The 22,226-nt window shown below is 49.3% G+C and overlaps 1 protein-coding gene across 2 annotated transcripts in view; it reads right to left on the bottom strand.

Annotated features, from left to right (window-relative positions):
- Positions 1–21,771, bottom strand: part of CDON (cell adhesion associated, oncogene regulated) — a 54,953-nt gene extending 33,182 nt beyond the window's left edge. The window contains exons 1-2 of one of the 2 annotated variants that reach the window (XM_086861412.1): positions 21,567–21,771; positions 1,789–1,925 (exon numbers count right to left, since the gene is read on the bottom strand). In XM_086861412.1, the coding sequence (XP_086717538.1) occupies positions 1,789–1,864 (76 nt within the window). In that variant the 5' untranslated portion in view covers positions 1,865–1,925; positions 21,567–21,771. Of the gene's footprint in view, positions 1–1,788; positions 1,926–12,190; positions 12,613–21,566 lie in introns of those variants that run through there. The other variant, XM_023941531.2, reaches the window with a different exon arrangement.
- Positions 21,772–22,226: the final 455 nt, after the last annotated feature.

The following is a 22,226-nucleotide window of genomic DNA, read 5'->3' as shown; positions in this document are numbered from 1 at the left end:
CAATTAAATGGAGGTAGGCGCAGTAAGGGGGAAGTACATCCCCAAGTGTGCACAAGGCAGAGGCATCACGCTTGCCAGGGCCAGCAAAAATTGGAATCCCACTGGATTTATCCAGAGGAAAACAGCACCCGTCACCTGAAGAGACAGAGCACAGGAACATGCAGCTGTAGCTGATCTGTCCCATATGAAGCAGGCCTGGACGTGACTTGTAAAATGCTAGAAATGGCAGGAGCCTGCCAGGTATTTACACAGAACCGTCTCCGAGTCTGCAGAACTAATTAAAAATAGCCGGATAAAAAAAGCTGGACGAACAGCAAAGGCTCTTGCTAATTCCAAATACATGGACTTCATCAGGACAAGGATGATGAATTGGGCATCCATTATCTTTACTGAGTAAAGATGAACAGAAACAGGAAGAGCTGCTAATAAATAAAAGGTTCAATTCCACAGAACTTGGTTATGAGAATCCATTTATTTGCCAGAAGAAAATTCCTGCTTGTTGGAAGAGATTTTTTCCTATCCTGGCCAATGAAACACTGGGAAGTATTTCCATTTGTTTTCTATTGAATGCTCCCCTAAAGATTTTGCATGAAGGAAACAAGCAAAAGGCAATTAACACCAGTAATACTTAATTGGTTAGTAATATAAATTAGGAGAAAAAACTAAATTAAAAATAGACACATTGGCAGGGAAAAACAAATTCTATTTTGTAAAGGATCTAAGGAATTCCAGATAGTATGGGTCAAGATGATATTAAATGACATCCAAGTCAGAGACAGTTTTCTTATAGGTGGGGCCCTGGGTTCATGCTTTTCCTCTCAAGTCAGTCCATCCCAGCTCTGGTTATGAGTTTCAGATGAGAAACTGCACATTTTTAACTGAACCATAAACTATCTGCATAAACATAAAATAAAACTGGAAATTAAAGTGTGGCTTCACTTAACAAAAAAAGATGAAATCCATAAAAATGGTATCCAAGCATTCTCAGGACTCCAGATGTCCATTTTTAGCTTTTAATTAGAAAACTGTTTTTCCTATTAGTTCAGTCTGAATTTCCAGGGATAAGAGGGAAGCACTGACCTTTCAGTTTGCTTGCCACCAATTGCTATGAAATCATACTGCTACTTTCATCCTTGCCCCTGCCCTCACTTCTGACACCAACACTGCACTTCGCGTAAAAGGCAAAATTGGTAGCAGTGACCCTGCAGCTGGAATTTATCTCCTATGACTGCTTGAAAAATAAAATTTATCCCATTTGCTCATAACGATTGGCTATGAAGTGCTAAAAGTAGTAAAAGCTTCTTTTTTGTGTGGTTACATTAAGACAAGCTGACTACACAGAGCAGATGTGTCAATTAAAACCATCCCTCTTCTTTTTTTTTAACACCAGAGCTGTTCCAACTGCAGCCACGCATCAGCTTTCGCATTTCAAAGGGCTGATTCCCCTCTCCCCCTGCAAATCCAAACCCCTCCCGACCCCTGGGAACACGAGATGCACTGCATGCAGCAGAATCGGCATCCAGATGAATCCATGGAGATCCCAAGGAACAAACCCAAGCAGCGCAGAGTCTTCCACGTTCTGGCGCTTGTCTTGAGCCAAGTTTTCACAAGCAAAGTCATATATTGAATGCAAGGCTGCATTTCAGTGCTCCACGCTTCCTCAAAAGCAGTTTATTGACAATATCCATTCAAGTTGGCCACTTTGAAGTGCACTCCCAAGCGTAGTTTGTTCCAAAGTTTGGGCTCAACCCCAAAACCTGCAAGTCCCCGGCTTGGGCGAGGCCTTACCTGTGCTGGTGGCAGTGACAAGGCTGGTGGCAGCAATGAGCAGCAGTGCCTGGAAGCGCCCGGGGGCTGGATGCATAGCGCCAGATTATCCAAATTGAAAGCTCCAATCTCCAGACTAAGATGAGGCACAGAAACAGCTACAAAACAAACAGGCACATGTCTACTGTGAGTTTCAGGAGTTGGTCTTTTGACTCTCTTACAACAAAGTGTTTGTGATTTAAAAAAAAAAAAAAAAAAGAAAAAAAAAGCACAACCAGGAAACAGCCAATATTCTTTGCAATATAGAAACCATCTGTAAAAGTGAGTTAGAGCTGAAGTTCACTGTGGTTCCAAGGACTATTCTTAATGTAAAAGTTTTTCCACAGCTGGGGCATGAGGCATCCACACTGAACCGCTCTGCCTTGATAAATTAGACTCCGTTCCGCCTAGAGGAGCTGGAGTCCAAAGTAAACAGCTTATCTATTGGAGATAATATTGTTTGCAAACAATAATCATTTGACCATCTATCATCAGGCTGCACTTGTTTTACAAGTTTCTATGAATCTACTGCTGCGATGCTCCTGCCGCTCTCAATTGCTCTAAAGCTGCTCACTGAGACCTGTCATCTGCTGGCTCCTTCTGCTGGGCTTTGCAGGCAAACCACAGCAACGAAAAAATACCAATATTAGCTTTGTTCTCATTTATATTGCCCAAAAAATGGTGCTTTCTCCTATATCCTTTTGAGACATCCATTATATCCACTTTTATTTCCATGGCTGCTTCTAGAGAGGGCAGTCTTTTCCTTGGCTGTATCACACACAACTGTTCAGCTATGTGAGATCTCACTTTCATCATCAAAAATAAAAACTACATCATTAAACCAGCAAAACAGAAACTAGCTATGATTCCAGAGGTCTTTTCTAACCTAAATGACTCTATAATAAATTATTAAACCAGCAAAACACAAATTAAATCATGGAACTAACAACCGAACTTACAAGAGGTGAGCCTCAGGAACAGTGTTTCTGACACTCTGAGTCTCAATCAAACACTGGTTTCTCCAAGAAAACAATAAATCCACAGCTGCCATTCATGTAAATGTCCTACTGGCCTTGCATAATGCTATGATGGATAAGATCTGAGCTCATTTAGCACAGTTACTTCATTTATCAGCCCAGCCATACAATTCCGCTGCTGATAACACTCAACATAAACTTTAAACATCTCATCTATCAGCTGTGTGTATAAACACACACACACACACAATAACTGGGAGTTTTACTTGAGCACAGAAACAAGTGCAGCAATACACATGCTTGGTAGGAATAAGTCCCAGATTATTGGCTGTTCACAGAGCCATTTGCTTTCCAAGAAGCTGGATCCAGATATCAACAGCAAAATTATTCTTGTGGTTTATTTTAAAATAACCATGTTTTATCATCACAGCATCATTGTAAAGTATATATGCAAATTAAGCATCAGGAAAAGCCTCCAATCCTAATTAAAGGATGGCTCTGGATTTTATGGAGCTGTTTGCTCACTGCCACTTCTGCCCACAAGCTGCACCCTGGGTTACACTGACAGCTTGAGAGGGCGGCAAGAAAAACTGTCGAGTTCTGCTCCCGTTTCTGGGCAGTTTTATCTGATTCGGCAAATTTATTTCAGCTGTTGGGAAGACCCGGTGATCCTGTGGCCCAGGCTGGTTCCCAAGGCGAGCTGGGGCTGTTTTGGGAAGCCGCAGATGGCAGAAGAGCCCAGCTGTGCCGAAGGGGTTGGTTTATTTGAATTCTCCCTCGGTTCAAGGGCAGGAGCGCTGCTCCACCAGCGCACGCAGAGGACAAAGTAAACACCCAGAGAACTTGTTAACATCAAACACTTTGCTGAAGAGGGCTGGGGGCAATGTTGCTTTTTGCCAAATCTTCCCTCCACTATTTATTTATCAAAAGCAATGAAACGTATATTCTGGGTCAACTTTAACCCCAGCACATGGAGCTACCGGGTTATTTTGCAGCTGTCTTTTTAAACAAGGCCAGCTCATTATCTTTAACTAAACTTTATCTTTGGAGATCTACTTTATCCAGGCTCTGATTTCCCTCTGTTTATCTTTCTCCTTACATGTTCCTCGCTGCCAGTGTCAACAGCTACTCCTCTTTTGACCTACCAGTTTGGCTTTTGCAGCCTTGAGGAGTGGTAAGATCAACTGCAAAGCAGTGAGTACACACAGAGAGCCACAAACACCAAAGTTCTTTGACTGGCGGGGAAAAAGGAAAAATATTTGCTTTAACTGGAGTAGGATTGTTCAGCATCAACACTCAGGTATCTGAATGAAACTTCTCGACATCTGCTTCTGAAGGGATGGCACAAACATCTCGCTCACTGGTAGATCTGGGAACACAGGGGAAGACCCAGCAACACAACATAACCCAGAAATGCTTCTTTCTTTTTCTTCTGCAGATGGTGACACTGCAGAAGCCCCTTGTTAAATACAGAGAAGACAGCAAGACCACAGCTCATAGTTTTTTGGTCTTCAGAAATCCTGTGGAGAAACTTTGCCTCTTTAATACTGTACTTAAAAAGCCCTAGGGATGGAAAAACACAACTCTTCCCCTTTGCCATCTTCTCAGTAACTCTGAGCTCCCATTTTGACAGCAAGTACCAGTTACAGGGGACGTGTTGGGATTTGAAAGAGGAGCATCTTGGTTAGATGTGACTCCATTTTAGCGTCCCAGACTCCAAGATGAACTCTGCTCAGAACAGCTCTGCCCACTGTTCACTGTTCCTAGGCTGGGAGGATGTATCTCCATCACTTGTGCACCAAATAGTTGCAACTATTTTGAATTAAGAGGTGTCATTGTCTGAGCATTTTAAACTAAAAGAGGAATTATCCATATAAATAATATTCAAGGTTGAATAGAGACAGATGTGGTTTTTGTGGATCAGGAAAATGTTTCACTTTCTCTGGCCATTTCTCCAGCCCAGCAGAAAGGCACAGCATGGCAAAGGCCACATTTCTCTCACTTCCACCCAGACCTCTTCACCTAAAGTCATCCTCCAGTTATCTTCACACAGCACTTGACCTCCTTGTTAGCTCTAAAGTAGGTTATTGCTCATGGATCAAGGGAAACAAGGAAGATAATAGACTTGTGTCATGGGGAGGGCTCATCCTGACCATTCCAATGGATGTCTGCCCTTGGAAGCACACACAGGGGCACCCAGAAACGTGTGCCTGGCACTTCTGGACGTAATTAGTGAGATGAAGTATTTCTGCACATGACAATTCTAGCTGTGTGCCTCATTTGTCACAGACCCTTTATGAAAGGAGCCCCTGAGCACAGAGCTGTGGGGACAGGCGTCCAGCAGCTCCACAAGCTCTGGAATGCCACGCACAGACAAGAAAATGTAAATAAACCATCACCTCTAACTCCAAACAGAGGGGAAAGGACAGCTCAACAGTGGTTTCCCAGCACAGGAGCAGGGCTGTCCCCAACACCAGACTGGCACATCAGCCTGGCACGGGATGCTGCAGGGGAGCTGGCACACAGTCACACACCTGGCACAGCCTGGAGACCTCACCAGGATGGACATGGGTCATCCTGGACCAGAGAGCAGCCCCTGGGCTCACTGAAGCACCCTACTGAGCTAAGATGGGGAGGCACAGGCACCAGAGCTGCCAGGATTTCTGCAGCCCTGGCAGTGACTCATGTCTCTTCCCAAAGCTTTGTGTTTGTCACTGTTTCTCCAGAACCAGTGGCCTTCAATGTACAGCTCCACAGGTCTGGTCCTGGCACTGTAACTTAACCCTCACCTCCCAAGTAACTCACTCCTACCCATGTTCACCCCCAAATAAGGTTTCATACTCTAAAATATGACAAAATGCTGTTTTCTATGCATTGCCATGGTGCCAAGCTCCAGTGTCCTTCCAAACACAGCTGAGATCCTGCCCCACTTATTTACTGGACCGTGAACTTCTCCTCTCCACCCTTGCAGCTGAGACCAGAGTCACTATGAAAAGAGCATTATCTCATCCCCATTTTGGTTTAGCTCCCTGAATCATCTTCCTGCCATCTCAGACCAGCTGGCAGGACAACACCAGAACCTCCCTTGCCAAGAGCAACCACCCCATCTCGGATCTGTTACTGCACTCCTGCTCCATCACTCCCCGCTCCAACACTCTCCCAACCTCCAGCGAGCTGCTCCATGAGGAACAGCTAAATGAGGAAGGGTTTCTGCACCACCCAAATGCTCCAGGTCCTATAAATGCTGGGTAGAGCAGGAGGAGGAGGAGGAGGAAGGAAACAGCATGCTCAGGAACAGAGGGAGTTATTCAGGTTTCCCACTCCCACCTCCAGGAGCTGACGGCCTTTGCTAGGAAGTCCAAGGAAAAAGTGACTGAGCCTCAGGAGCAGCACTGCCCACCAGCTGCATCGTGACAGCCCTCTGGAGTATACCAGCTTTGGATACACAGATTTCCCATTTTTTCCTAAACAGCAGCAACTCAAAATTCATTAATCCCATCTCACTTTATAATGCCATATGCGATTTAACACCCAAAGCTTGGAAAATTGTTTTTTGGTTTTTTTCCCCTAGGTCATTTATTAGAATTACCAAGAAAAAATTCATTTTAACTTGCTATCAGTACAACAAAACCCAAATTCTCAAACCACCTAAATTTAGAGCAAATGAATCCCCTTGAATTAACTAAAATGCTCTGGCTTCAGCGTGAGCAAGCTGAGTTAGATCATTAAATCTCACACCAAGACACCTTTAAAAAAAAAAAAAAAAAAAGAAAAAGAAAAAAAGGAGGTATTGAAGCCTGTGGCATTCCAAGAGAAAGCAATCAGACATTCCTGCCGCTCGGCTCCTCAGTGATCTCCAGAGCCTTTGATCACTGACTGTCTTCATGCTGTCCTCCTGGGGTCTGGCAAAATGAGTGTAACAGCTGGCACATAGCCTTCATCAGCCTCTGCGCTGGGAGCAGCGGGCTCCAGCCCGGGAGCCACCGGCAGCCGAACCGCCCGGTCCATTCGGGGCGGGGACGGGGCGGGGACAGCCCGGGGACAGCTCGGGGACAGCTCGGGGACAGCCCGGGGGACAGCCCGGGGGACAGCCCGGGGGACAGCCCGGGGACAGCCCGGGGACAGCTCCAGCTCGGGGACAGCCCGGGGACACCTCGGGGACACCTCGGGGACAGCTCGGGGGACACCTCGGGGACACCTCGGGGACAGCCCGGGGGACAGCCCCGGGGACAGCTCGGGAACAGCTCGGGAACAGCCCGGGGACACCTCGGGAACAGCCCGGGGACACCTCGGGGACAGCCTGGGGACAGCTCGGGGACAGCCCCGGGGACAGCTCCAGTCCGGGGGACACCTCGGGGGACAGTCCGGGGGACAGCCCGGGGGACAGCTCCAACTCGGGGACACCTCGGGGACAGCTCGGGGGATAGCTCCAGCTCGGGGGACAGCGCAGGTGACAGCTCCAGCCCGGGGGACACCTCGGGGACAGCGCAGGTGACAGCTCCAGCTCGGGGGACACCTCGGGGACAGCGCAGGTGACAGCCCAGCGCTCCTCATGCCAACCCGCGGGGCTCGGCGTGCCAAAAGGCAAGGGAGCCGGGCGAAGCCTCGTTTTTATGAATGCCTAATGACCACTCAATCATTAACATCAACCTTTAAAAAGCAAATGCAGCACCTACAGTGTTCATTACCCTCCCCCTCCCCCCCTTTCAGGGTCTCAATCGAGTCAGTCAAGCGTGCAAACCGATCCTGTCGCCAGCAAAAGCATTTCCTTTCACTGTGGTCAGCCAAAAGCAGGGGAAAAAAATGGAAGTGACTTGGAGTTATGGCACCAAAAAGGCCAGACAAGCAAGGAAATAATCAACTCCACATGAGCCACTTCGAGCCCATCACAATGAAAAGGGCCTACGACTAACCCCAGGAAAGGTCAGCGGGACTATGGGGGTCAGAAGCTGAAAAAGGCAATAGCGAGCAGCTGCCAGCTGCAATAAGAATCAATGTGTTCCTAATTACACTCCGAAGAGAGGGCTCGAGCGCCGGGAAACGCCGGGCTGTAATCACAGCTTGGGCAAAAAACATTCAAGTGCTCCTGTTTTACCCTTCTCCACCTCGAGCAGTGGAGCTGCAGTTTGTGTGCTGCTAAATCACAGGAAGCAGAGTGCTGGAGATAAGGAGCCAGGCAGCTACAGAAGGGCTGGGGAATTCTGCGAAAAATACCATAATTGAGCATTTGTGTTGGAATTATGGCATCACCAGCGAGAGGATTTCGTGAGTGTAAGCAGTAAAATTACATTCTTCAAAGGGATTTTGCGTGTGCGTTTAGGAAACACACGGAGCTCTGCCGACCAGTCCCATACGCCTGGGATTTTCTCAATCCCCCAAAAAACATGTGAAAGGGAAAACCCCAGAAAAATCAGTTTTCTGACAGCAACCCTATAAACCAAGTGTGAGAGACACAAACGGGTCAGAACACAAGGAAATGGACACCAAAGGATCCACAGAAACACTGAATGGAGAGGCAGTTAAAAATTACAAGAAAAAGCATCCTTTGATGTTCTGTTCACATTTATTTATTGCATTTTAAACAAATGAAAGTGCACCCTCCAGATCCTTATCAGAAGGATAAGGATCTCCTGAATAAAGGAGAGAAATTACAGTTGCTCAAATTTTGCAATCCTCGGTTTGGATTTCAGTAATGCTTCCACATTTCTGCCCATGCCTGGCACCTAAACCCATCAGTGCCAAAAGCCAGATCCAAGTGCTTCTTATGCCACTTCCCACCTAAAGATTCAATTGGCATTTTTACTGCTTTTTAGGTAACATATTTTTATAAGCAGCCTTGTATTTTTATTGCTTCACACCATTTAAAACCCCTACGAATCAGCGATGAATCCAAGAACAATTTTAGGAATTAAAGGCCCTCATCAGTTGTGCAGCAATTTCTAATGGCACGTCACTTTTCATAGAATGGCTTGAATAGGAAGGGACCTTAAAGACCTGAAAGTTGATATTTTTGTCAAAATGCAGAGCAAGTGTTTGCTCGGGTGGCAGATGGCAGGAAAAACAAACAGTGCTGAGCAAACGAGACAGTGACTGAATCCCAGAGAGGACAGAGGATCCCCCATCCTGATGGCCTTCCTCAATAATCAGGCAGAGGTGTTTCCTACAAAGCTATAAAACACCTTAAATAATGTCATTCATTTACTCAAACCGCTTTAGGTAAGGTCCAGTGGCCCAGGATCAAGGTGACACAAGAAGAGGTTAAGCAACTGAGGAAAAAATAGCAGTATTAGCCCAAAACATGGCCAAGAGGCTGAGTGCCTCAAAGATGGAGAAGGAAGTATTTTTTATTGGATTTTTTTATTTTGCTTTCAGGCCTGGAAAATCTCATGGTTGGTATCAGCTGTTGGACTTGGATCAAAGTTTAGGCTTCCATTAATCTTTTGAGTTATATGTGAGGCTGATAGAGATTTTTTTTTTTTAGAAGACAGTTAAGATAACTCAGATACTTAATTTGCACTCCAATATTTCAAAAACACCTTGACTTTAGAACCTCGGTCTTGGCGTACATATGGTCTTGATAGAAGAACGCATGCTTTGGCATAGAGTGGAGGAATGGATCTGGGAGCTGAGGGAAGGAAATTTAACAGTTTGTGTACTGTGACTCGGCACACACAGATGAAAACATTCCCGAGTCACGACTCTGCTCCCGAGACACATCTGTACTCCAAGGGGGGAGAGCTGGGGTTCCCATCCTGCCATTCCAGCACCCTGTGCTCCAAGGGGGGAGAGCTGGGGTTCCCATCCTGCCCTTCCAGCACCCTGTGCTCCAAGGGGGGACAGCTGGGGTTCCCATCCTGCCCTTCCAGCACCCTGTGCTCCAAGGGGGGAGAGCTGGGGTTCCCATCCTGCCATTCCAGCACCCTGTGCTCCAAGGGGGGACAGCTGGGGTTCCCATCCTGCCATTCCAGCACCCTGTGCTCCAAGGGGGGACAGCTGGGGTTCCCATCCTGCCATTCCAGCACCCTGTGCTCCAAGGGGGGACAGCTGGGGTTCCCATCCTGCCATTCCAGCACCCTGTGCTCCAAGGGGGGACAGCTGGGGTTCCCATCCTGCCATTCCAGCACCCTGTGCTCCAAGGGGGGACAGCTGGGGTTCCCATCCTGCCATTCCAGCACCCTGTGCTCCAAGGGGGGACAGCTGGGGTTCCCATCCTGCCATTCCAGCACCCTGTGCTCCAAGGGGGGACAGCTGGGGTTCCCATCCTGCCATTCCAGCACCGGTCGCAGCAAGGCAGGCAGCAGGAGAAAAATAAATAAATCATCCCAGAAGCCACACTTTCTTCTCCACGAACAGGCATAACAATTAGTTTAATTTTATTATTAACTTCAGCCAAAGAGCTAAGACAAGTCCCCCTGCTGCCACAGTAATGAAGTGGGAATGGCTCCTGCCTCCTCCAGCCTCGGGGGAAGGAGAGAACAGAGCATTAGCCCCATACCCAGCTCTGCTGGGCTGCAATTACACTTAAATGCCTAAATCAGGCCTTTCAGCCCCCAAGGGAGCTAAAGGTATCATTAGTTTAACAGTTCCATCACAGTAGGCCAAATACATACAAAATTCTCACCCTTTGCTCTCCGAGGCTCCCCCACACCTCCCTGTCTTGATCTCTCCTGCTTCAGTACTACTTTGCCTCGTATTTCCATTTTTTTCCCCACATTTAGCACAACACCTGTGCCATCCCACTGAAGGGACACCTGTGCCAGCTCTGCTGCCTTCAGCCACATCTCCAAGGGTCCTTGGGCCAACACCCCCTCCCCTGTTTCCTCAGGGCTGGCCTCAGCCTTGGAGAGAGGCGCCTGCTTTACTTCTTCAGCTCTGGTTTTTAGCAAGAATGATTTCACAACCAGGTTTTCAGCCAATTTAAAGCCGGGCTGCTGCCGAGGAGGGCAGCAACACCTTCCTTCAGGACCTGGCTTGCATTCTCCTATCTGCACCAGGGATCCTGCGGCCAGCAAGTGAGTCAGATCTGCTGGCAGATCCAGCCGAAAATTCAGCCAGAGAAAAAATGAGGTTCAGTTTTCACCTGGATGAGGGAACAGTTTCAGCTCCCCATGCAGTCCTAGAGCACCAGCCCAAGGGAGGGGCAAGGAATGGACATCCAAGAAAAGGAACTTAGCACTTGAAGAGCATGAGGCCTCAGCTCAACTCATGAAGCACCACCCCAGCTTGTTAGATAAACTCTGGACTGCAAGAATGTGCACAAAAATGAAGAAAAATATACAAAACCGAACTCTAAGTGAGCCATGCCCCTTTTCTCAAGAGAGCTAGGGAACTCACCATGCTAATTATCCAAACTACAGGTGCACACACCACAGCAAGCTGGAGTAACTGCCTGAGGGGTTGTTCTGCTCCCTCCAAAAAGTTTGCATTTTACACGTCAAGGACCATCACCCATGATTATAATTTGTCTATGATTTCTAAAACCAGAATCCAGCATGAATAAAAACTAAAAAGGACAAGAACCACAGTCTTGTTCTGGTCATGAGAAAAAGCTGTCAGACTCTCAGACAAAGGTTCCTGTGTCCACACAGGCTGCCTTAAGGTCCACTTCCAGTGGCACTCTCACACCTGGGCAGTTCAGCTACGAGAGAACATTGATGGAGAGAATTGGAACCACGGCTGAGCTCTGTTAGAGGACAGCGAGCTCATTCCCCAAGCAGTTCCAGCTGAACACTGACACCTCGTCCTTTGGTAGCCTCCAGCAAGCAACAGCTCTGAAAAACGCAGACAAATGGGTTCTTTTAGCTGTGCTAGCCTGAGTCCAACTCGGTCTGTTGTAACTTGCAGGGATCCATGCTATCCGTGAGCCCTTAAAGGGAAGCACAGCCATTAAATCCACACCTGCAGCCAGAATTTATAGCAACCTCATCTACTGCTGTCTTACATCATAGGCAATTAGGAGCCTGTGAACTCATGGCTGCAGGATATGGGAGGTGCGCTGGAAGCGGAGAGCCAAGCCTGTGTTACACAGTCGTCAGTCACCTTCAAATTCACCGTGCCTCGGCTGGGCTGTGCACGGATTGGAGCGACAGACCCACTTGGACCCTGCTTTCTAAACAAAAGGGCTTCTCTGCACTCCATGTCACTCTTTCCCCTCTTGTTACAGCTGTCCACATGCTGTCACAGGCAATGCCAACACTCCCTGCTGCCGGACCCAGGCTCCAGGCAGAATAATGCTTATTAAAAAGCAAACCAGCTAACCAGGGACAGCTGAGGGAGAGAGCAGGAAAGACCCCAGCCTTTCCTCCCCCGATTAAAACAAGCCTTCACACAATCCATCCTCCAGCCTTACAGTAATTCAGTTTTACTGCTCTCCTCCCCTCCCTTCCCCCATGCTCAAAAAACCAAACCTGGTTTCAAAATTGAAGTCCGAGCTCTCCGGCAAACACACACTCCTGCACTTCTTCACCTCGAGGGAAGGAATCCTGACACAACCGACAATATTGCTGAGCAAAAGGAGCCCCTTTGCCTCAGGCCCAGATAAAAGCAGCAGCTCGGCAGAAAAATAAATGAAAACACTGTGGTGGTCAGGCCAGGTTTGCTACAACAAACCAACCTGGCTCCCAGGCAAGGAGAGGGGTAGAGGAACATGGGGGAAAGAGAGGGAGGCTTTGGGTTGGCTTTGCTCAGTGGTGTTGCACAACCGAGCACTGGTGCAGCTTCCCGCCTCCTTCCTCATGCCAGCAGAGCCGAAGGAGAGCGCTGATCCAAGGGAGGGAGGCAGCAGTCATCACAAAGATCTGGCCTGAGGGTTTGGCTCCTCCAGCCCTTCTGCTTCACTCCCTGCAGCCGAGCTTAGCCCTGCCAGCAGCAGGGACCTCTGCTCAGGGCTGGGGGCACTCGGGGCAGCACCCTCACGGTGGCAGGTCATGAGTCAGAGCCCAAACCCCCTCTTGCCAATCAGGGCCATGGCAGCTGTTCCCAGCAGAACCAGTTCAAACACGAGCAACTGATAGGAAAGGAGTTAAGTTTCATCACAGGGACCAGGGAAAAAGTTCCGCCAGGTTCACCTGACTGTGCCCTGTTCTCACTCGCTCAGACATATCCCGCTTTGCCAAACAGGATTTCTGTTCGGACGTCCAACAGCAGACTGGCAATTCCTGGAGACACCTTCCCAAAGGAAGATGGATACCACAGAGTCACCACATTGGAAGAAAGTTCCAGACTCTTCATAGCACATCAACTCCCCCACGAGACTTTAATGCCGATCTCAGCAACATGGGGGCCCCGCAAAGATAACCGGCTGCCGGGATTGATTCCATCCCACGTTAGCATCCATCAGATAGCAAGAAAAACAAGATTAAGCAGCACCACGGCATTAGTCTTCATTTAAACTTGGCAAAGAAAGCAAATGTTTCTTTTTTGTTGGCTTCTCTCTGTGTGTTTTTTAAATCAGTCCCAGGCTCAGCCAGGGAAAGGTGCCTGGACTGTTTAATGTTGGGGGATTAGAAGGGACAACAGTTGTACGCTCGCCAGAGCCCAGATAAGCGAGTGCTTGGGTTAAGCAGGCAAGCATCTGCCTCCTGCAATATATACATTGTCCCAGTGAAAATAAACAGCTTCACACCTTTGGCTCAGAGAAGGACTTGAGCTTCTTCTGCATCCTCAACCTGCAGCCTCTCCACTCGAGGACGAAGGGTCACAAGGGTGAAGGTTACTCACAGTTCCCTTATTCCAAGTCTAAGGCTGGAAGCTTTCTGTCTCCTCTCACACTGGGTTGAGTCTGCTGCTATGCATCAGATCTGGTGTAGCTTCCTTGTGTTCACTGTGCCCCGAGCCCTGAACAAACTCTGAACACGTACACTTTCTACATGTGCTGGTTACGTTCAAGCCACGACAAACACACTAATTAGGAAAAATGCTAACTTGGAAACTGGACCCTTTTTTAAGTGCTCAGCCACAAAGTCCATAATCTAGAAAACCACACCTCAGTTTAATGCTGCCACCCCAGTCACTGGAAATCACAGGGCTGAAGACTCCAGCCATATCACTGCAGCACCCACCACCTACTGTCTGCTCCAAACTCCTCTCTGGTCCATCTCAATGCACAATTTGGAAGTGCAATCTGCACCCCAAAACCATGCCTCAGTCTGAATAGCTGAATTTAAAATTATATCATTAAGTTTAAAATTTCAACATACTTAGAGAGTTTTGATAATAACATTTTTGATTACATCCGTTGCCAGCTTCCTTCTACACCCTGACAGAGATTTAAAGTATACATTCCTATTTCATTCTGCAACAGAGATTAGTGGCAGGAACAGAAAACATCTTCTGTTCCAAAAAACCCTCGGGGTTTTCCTCCTCTTGCATTTTATTAGAGGAGTCTCAAATCTCCATCAAGCTATGATACACTGTCACTACAAAGCATTTAAGGCAACAAGTATCCGAGTGCTACACTGAAACACACCTTCTGAAAAAGCTCCTGAGAAGAAAAGAGATTTCCAAAGCTGTCCCAAAGGTGAAAGCACTCCCCAAGCAGTAACAGCCCTCAGCAAGCCTCATGAAAATTTGAGCCTATGCTCGAGCGTATGGCATGCAGAGCCCTAATTCAAGAACTTTTGTGAACTCTTATTGTGGGGAAGGGGGGGAACAAAGGAAAACCACATGCTATTGTTTATTTTGACTCCGCAAAACATTTAATCTACATGGGGTTGGAACATTACACAGCAAAACTGCGCAGCTCCCAGAAATTATGTACAGCCAACAGCAGCAAAGCCCGTTCTCCAAAGGGACAATGCCATTTTAAGTGTTATCTTCACCCCACACGGCACAGAAACTCCAGAATGCAGCTGAAAGCTGCCACCAATCCCACACCCCAAGAGCATGAGATCAAGGCAAGGCTACTGGCATTTATGACACAAGGAAAGCCAAAGCTGGGGGCTTCCACCAACTTGATCTTGAGCAATCGAAGCCTTTCTCAGTAAGACTGTGACTGCTTGGGGGGGTCCCTGAGCAGGAGGAGCCCCAGGCACCTCACAGCCTCTTTGAGCCTATCAACAGGAGCAGACCTTGATGCATTCCGAGATGTTAAAGCAACAAGACCCAGCATATGAGCTGCCAGAGAATTATTCCAGTGTATCCACAGGGATGATAACAGATCTCACTACACGAATTCCACTGCTGGAGCTGCACAACTCCCTTCCAGCCCTGTATCCTATTGCAGGTGTGCTGACAAGGACTGCCCACGTGTCACTGAAGAACTTCGTGTCTGGCTCCAGGACACCCCCAAGCAGCTCAAGAAGCTGTGGCTCTGTTGAGGAGTTACATCCTCTTAAATACCATATTTCTGTTCAAAGCCACCCACTGCCATCTCCTTGTAGCCAGTGAGTTCACTCCCCCAACCCCAATATTCCAGCTCCTTTACACAATTTCTCCTGGACACAGCTGCCTCAGTGGGGTACAACCACTGCTGCCAAGGGACTGGAGCTGTGCCATCCCAGACAGGTGCCAGCATCAACACTCCCACCTAGAGCCAGCAGAATGTGCAGACAGCTGATGTCATGGCCAGGGCAGACAGGTGACATCACAGCCCCAGCAGCCCACAGGCACCTTCTCTCCATCCTTGTTTATCTCCTCCTGCACCTGGGAGCAGAGGCCTTTGGCACAGCCCCATCCTCGCCCTCCGCTGGGCCGGGGGCTGGTGCAGACACAGGTTGCTGTGAGGTTTCAACAGGCTGAATGAAACGGTGAAGAAAGACACTTTTCAGAGGGGGAGGGGAGGCACACACGTACTGAACAAATCATCTGTTTGGAGCGCTGGCTCCTACTTGTTCTCAGTTATATTATTCACTCAAGGGTGGATTAATCCATCACTGCAAAGGAATCTCCTGATCTCAGAGATAAAGGCAACAAGTCATGCACTGACTGTCTGTGGATCCTCCTGGAAATGGCCAGCCTTTCTCATGGCCTTATTTGGGCCGATCCATCAGCTCTCAACTAACAACAAGCAAGAAAAAAAAAAGAAAAAACGAAATTAAAAACTGAAAACATACCACCTGTCTACAGTAACTTCAAGTGGATTGATCTGGAAGCAAGCAGAGGATTTTTACTCCAAACAATGACTGTTTGTTTCAGAAGGGGCCACATGAACTGTCCCCTTCCTTTGCTGGTGTTCCTCAGGAGAAGATCAGTCACCTGGGTCTTTACCTTCCAAACTGGCATGGAAAAAGGATTCATTTCTTGCAAGATTCTTTAGGGTGAGGCCTTTTACCCAGATAAAAGATTTCTTTTACTCACTGGGGACTGGGAAACAAACCCCCCTGATGCCATCCCCCTGCAGGAGCATCTCCAGCTAGAGCAGGCTGTACTCAGACACAAGGTGCCTACACAGAATATACCAGCAATTCCAGGAGGTTGGACATCTCATGTCTGTACTTCAGTAGATGCCATAGAGTGATTACAGAGACATTCAGGATCTGTCTGTTCTTCAGCTAAGATTAAGGGGGGCAAAGAAGCTCCCCTCTGATTGGAGCTGGCAGCCCACAATGCCCGGGGCTCACCAGCACACAGAAGGTGAGCTGGCAGGGAATACTCACAGGCAATGCAACCCTCAAACACCTCTGCAGAGACAAAACACCCTCAAACCCCTCCAAAAATATAAATTCGTGGTGCGCAGCCTCTTTGCCAAGACTGTTTCAATGACAAGTTGCTCATGGCTCAAGCCTTTTAGTCCTTATCATGGCATTTTATAGGTTCACTGCAAAGAAAACCATGGGCTGCAAGGCAGAGACTCCATACACTGCGAGGAAGGAAGCATTAAACTTCTCTTTGAATTAAACAAATAAGATTCAACCACTTGGTTCATTATCAGATTCAATGGTTGCAGTCTGTGGGGAAAGCTAAACAGCAGAACCCAGGGTAGAACTCAAAGATGTGATCACAGAGACAGGTGAGGCAGAGGGTGTGGTTTCACCTCTCAGCTCAGCCACTGCCAAAGGGATGGTCTCCTTCCCTTTCTCCTGGTCTCCTCCTTCCCCAGCACACTCGTGCTGCCAAGCTGATGGCAATATCCCAGCCAAGCTGGTCTTGCCCACTGAGCTTTAGGGAATTATTTTATCCTTTTCCCGTGCTGTTCCTGTGAGCTGGACTGGTTCAACTGGGCATTTCCAGAGGCAGGAGATGGAGGGAGCTGGCCAGAACCCCTCCCTCTCTGCAAGGCACCACCCTTGGCTCAGCAGCAGAGCGAGTGCACAGGATCAGGAGACAGCAAATCCAATTTAGAATCCAGTGCTGCCAAAAGCAGCCATCCCCCCCCAGCCCCTCAGGGCCTTCCCAATCATCCAAGTGGAAGATTTAGCAACTCTTAACTGCAGGGCAAGATCCAGGAAAGTTTGGGGCTTGGGTACTTTTTTTTTTGAAGGGTTAGCTGGAGTCACTCCCCTGCGGCTGCTCCAGTGCTGGATTCCCGCAGCGGGGAAGAGGCAGGAATGTACCTGCCACCTCCTGCAGCAGCGAGTCCTTGGATGGAGCTGTAACGTGAAACTGCGCCCAAGGAGCTGGGGAGGGGGGAAAAAAAAGGGGAGAAAAGAAAAAAAAGAAATAGTCCCACCTGGCTAGAAGAGCTCCAAGATATCTCATAGGTATGGAAAATGGGAAGACAACCCACCTTGCATGATTGTTTTCCCTCCTGTTGAAAGACAGCAGATACTTGCACACAGAAAAAATGAGTACAGGCTTAATGGAAATGGCAGGTGGTCTGGATGTACAAGGCTCAATCCCTTACTGGGCTGAACAAGCATTTCCCCTAAAGTGATCACTGTCACTGGAGAATCATCAACCCCAGCAGAAAGGGAGAAGCGAGCTGGGGAACGCAAGTGGAAAACTCTGACACACTCAGCCCTGGAAGTTGTCTTGAGCCATCTACCAAGGAAATAGCTGGAAGAACACTCAAGTGAAAAAAGTGAACACATAGACAGAGGAAACTATCTAGTCTAGAAGTTCTTGAGCCAGCATAGATGGAGACCTCCCACCAGCCAAAGCAATACAGTAAAGAGGTTTTTGCTGACTTTGCCAAAGACAAACAGCATCCCAGAGCAAATGATGCAGGGTAAGGGGACACACAATAGCAGGGTTTGCTCAGGGAGGCCCCCAGGAGAGCAAAAAGTGAGTAGGAAAGGGAAAACACCTGGAGAACCAGCCAAATACCAGTCCAAACAACAAAATAGATCAAAATTACCAAAATAGGTTGGAATAGCAAAAACAGTGGACAGAGAACACAGTTTGGTGCCCACGTACCAGCTTTAAGAGTCAGGACTGCAAGGCAAGCTGCAAATTCACATTTAAGGAGCAAAATTTGACCAGTTTCACTTGAAACCAGGTTTTCAGGTCAGTCTCACCCCAGCTGCAGATAGCAACTGGCCCTGAAGCTCCCCAGCCCACAGAAAACCAGAGAACTGACTGCAAACCGCTGCAGTGAGGAGGAAGGAGCAGGACTCAGCTCAAGGGAGCCACTCACTAAACAGCAGCTCATAAGCAAGGCAGGAGACAAAAACCTGACCCTACATACAAAGGGCAAGTTTACAGTATCAATTAATTTATACAAATGAGACGTTCCCTAACAAAAGACGTTCGGCAGGTTTCCGAGTTGCCAATTAAAGCGATTCCATAAAAAACATTACCTGAGATACCCAATCGCAGCAGGTTTGTGGGTGAAGACCTGCTCAGTCTCAGGGCTTCTTGTACTAAACCAAAGGTTTCAAAGCCTCGTGGCAGCTTCCCAACAGGTTCACCACATTTCCAAGTCATTTTGCATAGGACTGTGTGCCAAGACCACAACACTGCAATGAAACCCCTCCAGAGTCACACCTGTGGACATGGGAATAAGGAAGATGCAGAACAGGAGGTTTTCCACCACAGGCTAAAAGGCCTGGCAGAAAGAGAGGAGGTAAAGGAGCTCTTGGAAAAGGTGTGAAGAGTTGGTTTGGTGAAGTTCAATGCCTTTTAACACACAGAACTAGAAACAGCTCACATAACCTGTGGGGAACCCTTTCAATATAGCTCATTCCTTGTGCTATATTGCATACAAACACTCAGAGATCAGCCCCTGACCCACAGCTCCTCACACCCAGCCCTGCAAACAATCTGAAATCACAGCAGCTGGTCCTGTACACACCCAGTCACACCAACAACCGTATGGGAGAAGACGCTGCTGACTGTACCACCGCATCAGAAAACAGCTTTATTCCCCAAATCATTTAATCATCACATGCTTCCCAGTTAGTTCTTTGGCACTGAGACTTTGTTGGTCTTGCAGTTCATGGTAGTGCCTCATCTTGAGCACCCACCAATTAATGCCCTGGTCATGGTACACCTGAGGCCTCGTTAGGCAGAGCAGATCTGCTGTAGGACAGGCAGAGGGGAATTTATGAGATGCTGAACCCTGATGTGGCTGTGCACTCACAATCCATTGCTTTGCTTCCCCATTCCCACATCTGCAGAAGCAGTCTTTAAACAAGCCAGAGTATTTTTAAGCTCTGACAGTTAAAATCCTCAAGTGACATCACCTGAAGTCAGAGCACAGCTGCCTTATTCCTCTGGCACACCAGCAAGCCAAAGTAAGCAGGAGCCTCGTTTATGGGCTTACAGCACACCTTGAGATAATGAAAGCACTGGTGGGACTTGCCCTGCACAGACAGGCCTCTCCTTGCAAGGCGTTTTTCCCCCCCTCCTCAGTTTTGGGGTAAAACCCAAGTGTTTTAGCAGCAGAGCAGCCCAGTGATCCAGCAGAGGGGGCACACGGCGGGGCCAGCCCAAATCCCACTGCCACTATCCCAGGGGTTTGGTGGCAAAGAACGCAGAGCTGGTGTCCCACCAGAGAAAAAGGATGAGAAATCACCAAGACTGCACGAAGGATGGCAAAAACCAACCCCTGAAGCTACTTCCGTGGTGTACCCGAGCTCATCTGCCCACACTTCACCTTGCACACACAGGCATGGCTGTTTACGAGCACTCGGAGCAGCTTAAGGGTGTAAATCACCTTAATCCAGGCGACAAAGCCACCGAGCTCATCCTCGGGTGAGTTACTAATCCCTCCACACCGCAGCAGTTCCCATCTCACTTCCTACCCCTTGAGGAGGGAAAAAAACCCTTTTAACATGGTAGGTAATTCAGTGGATCCCACCTTCTCTCTGAATCCAGCTTTCAACAAGTCATGGCTCTCCCCACAAGCCTGAGGATTTTCTGGGATGCAGACCAAGCCAGTCAGAGGCTTCCCTCTTCTTATGGAAAGGGGAATACAGGTTAAATATATTTATTTCTTTTTAATCACTCCATTACCAAGTCCTCCCCACAAGATAGGCTTGCAGCTGCTTTGAAAAAGCAGGGTTTGGTTTCAATGTGTTTGACTCATGCTCTCGCCACCTATTTTAATTTGGTGGAACAAAAGCATGCTGGCTATAATTAAGGCAAATAATATCAAGTTCAACAGAAAAACGTTAAGAAATTACGCTGGGAAAGGTTCACTGCAGATTTTTGGAACGGAGAAAGAACTGGCCGTCACCCACAGCAACTGCTACCACAAAAGCAGTTTTTCTCCTTAAAGCAGCTACGGACAGGCTGTACATCCCATAGCTGTCAAAACACCCGAGTAGTGGGAGATGAGAAAAGGAAAGGAGCTCCACACAGCTCGGCTGGGAGCACCAGCACCCCAGGATTACCTGCTTTGTTCAAGGAAAACGCCGGGCCACGAAGGAGAAAACCCCAGAGAACCAAAGCTTCCACGCTGCCGGGAACCTCGGCGGCCGTGGCTGGTGTTTGGGTCAGTAAATTGAATTTCTGGTGCATGTGTGAAAGATACAACTCATTGAGTAAACAGCCCTTCAGAGCTGACAGCTTTACAGCCCCAGGATCGGCGCGACTACTCCTTCCCAGAGGCAGCAAAGCAGTTGGGGAGAGCAGTAAAATAATAATTAAAAAGAAAAAGCTACATAAAGCCATCACATTTACCCTTTCACCAACCCTTTACACAGTTACGAGGCGGGAGCAAAGTAAACATTGCCTGTTTGCTGCTCGACAGCGTGTCACGGCTGAAAAACACATCTCTTTTGGTTTAAAAAACATCAGTATTGGAAAGCATGGGATAGACGACTGGAAAGTTCTTCCATGAGAAGTCAGGAGCTACATAATTTATATTTGTTTTTGGCAAAGAGACAGACAAAGTAAGGGAAAGTAATTTAAAATTCAAGAATCGCGTGGCTTTAAGAAGGTAGGCAGCTTAATGCAATAAAAATAATAATAACAGAGATAAGATGTCAGGATGCTTTACAGCCAGAGACCTCAGGCAGGCATCGCACACCACCTCCTGCCTTAGGGACTGACTTTCCATCGCTCTAATTGCAGAGAAAAGTGACCTTACAGGTTAAAAACATTGAGATTAACCATTTTAAGGTGGTTAGGAGGCTGGACGCGACCCCAAACCCATCCCCTACGGCACCTCCTTCAAGCAGAGCAGCGTTTAAATGACAAATAGAGGGGAGTGGAGGCGCGTTCCCTGCGAAATGAGACCATAAATCAGAGCCAGGCGGCTCCGAGGGCTCGTCCCGCTCCCCGGTGAGCGCGGTGCACCGGCTGAGCCCCGAGGGTGACAGGAGCCGAGCCCTGCGGGGTGAGACGGGAGCCGCCACCTGCGGCCGCCCCGGGCCGCCCCCGCCCCTCCCGGAGGAGCCGCGCTCGCCCCTCCCGGCGCGCGCCCGCCCGCGCCCCCTCAGCGGGAAGCGCGCGCGTTACCTCTCCGCCGCGCCCCCTCCCTGGTCCCGGTCCTGGTGCCGGTGCCGCTCGGCGGCGGCTCGCCAGGACATTCCAGGCTGGGGCGGGCGTCCCGGCGGGCGGGAGCCTCCATCCAGCGCCGCCCGGCCGCTCGGCGCCGCTTATCTCCCCCCGCGCCGCGCTCCCCGCCCCGCTCCCACCGGCGCCCCGTGTCGGGGGAGGCGCCGCCGCCCCGCCCCGCCCCGCGGAGCGAACCAACGCCGGCCGGGGGAGGGGAGCACGGCTGCCCCGCGGGCGGACCCACCGCCCGAGGAGGGGAGGGAGCGGGCGGCGGTGAGCGCGGTCCGAGCGTGCGGCCAGCGGGGCCGTGCGGGCCCTTTAAGGGGGGCGGGAGGGCGGCAGGGGATGCACGTGCGCGACGGGTCCCCGCGCTGGCGGGCAGAGCAGGGCCGGGACACCCCCGAACCGCCGGGACACCCCCGAACCGGCGGAACCGGGCAGAGCAGGGCCGGGACACCCCCGAACCGCCGGGACACCCCCGAACCGGCGGCACCGGGCAGAGTAGGGCTGGGACACCCCCGAACCGCCGGGACACCCCCGAACCGCCGGCACCGGGCAGAGCAGGGCCGGGACACCCCGAACAGGTGTAGCGGGGCACCCGCGGGGCTGGGAGGGCACCCA

The sequence above is a fragment of the Cyanistes caeruleus genome, chromosome 23, assembly GCF_971803275.1.
Source record: "Cyanistes caeruleus chromosome 23, bCyaCae1.hap1.1, whole genome shotgun sequence".
Lineage (NCBI taxonomy): Eukaryota > Metazoa > Chordata > Aves > Passeriformes > Paridae > Cyanistes > Cyanistes caeruleus.
The sequence above is the reverse complement of the archived record's forward strand: the minus strand, read 5'-3'. Positions and strand labels throughout refer to the sequence as shown.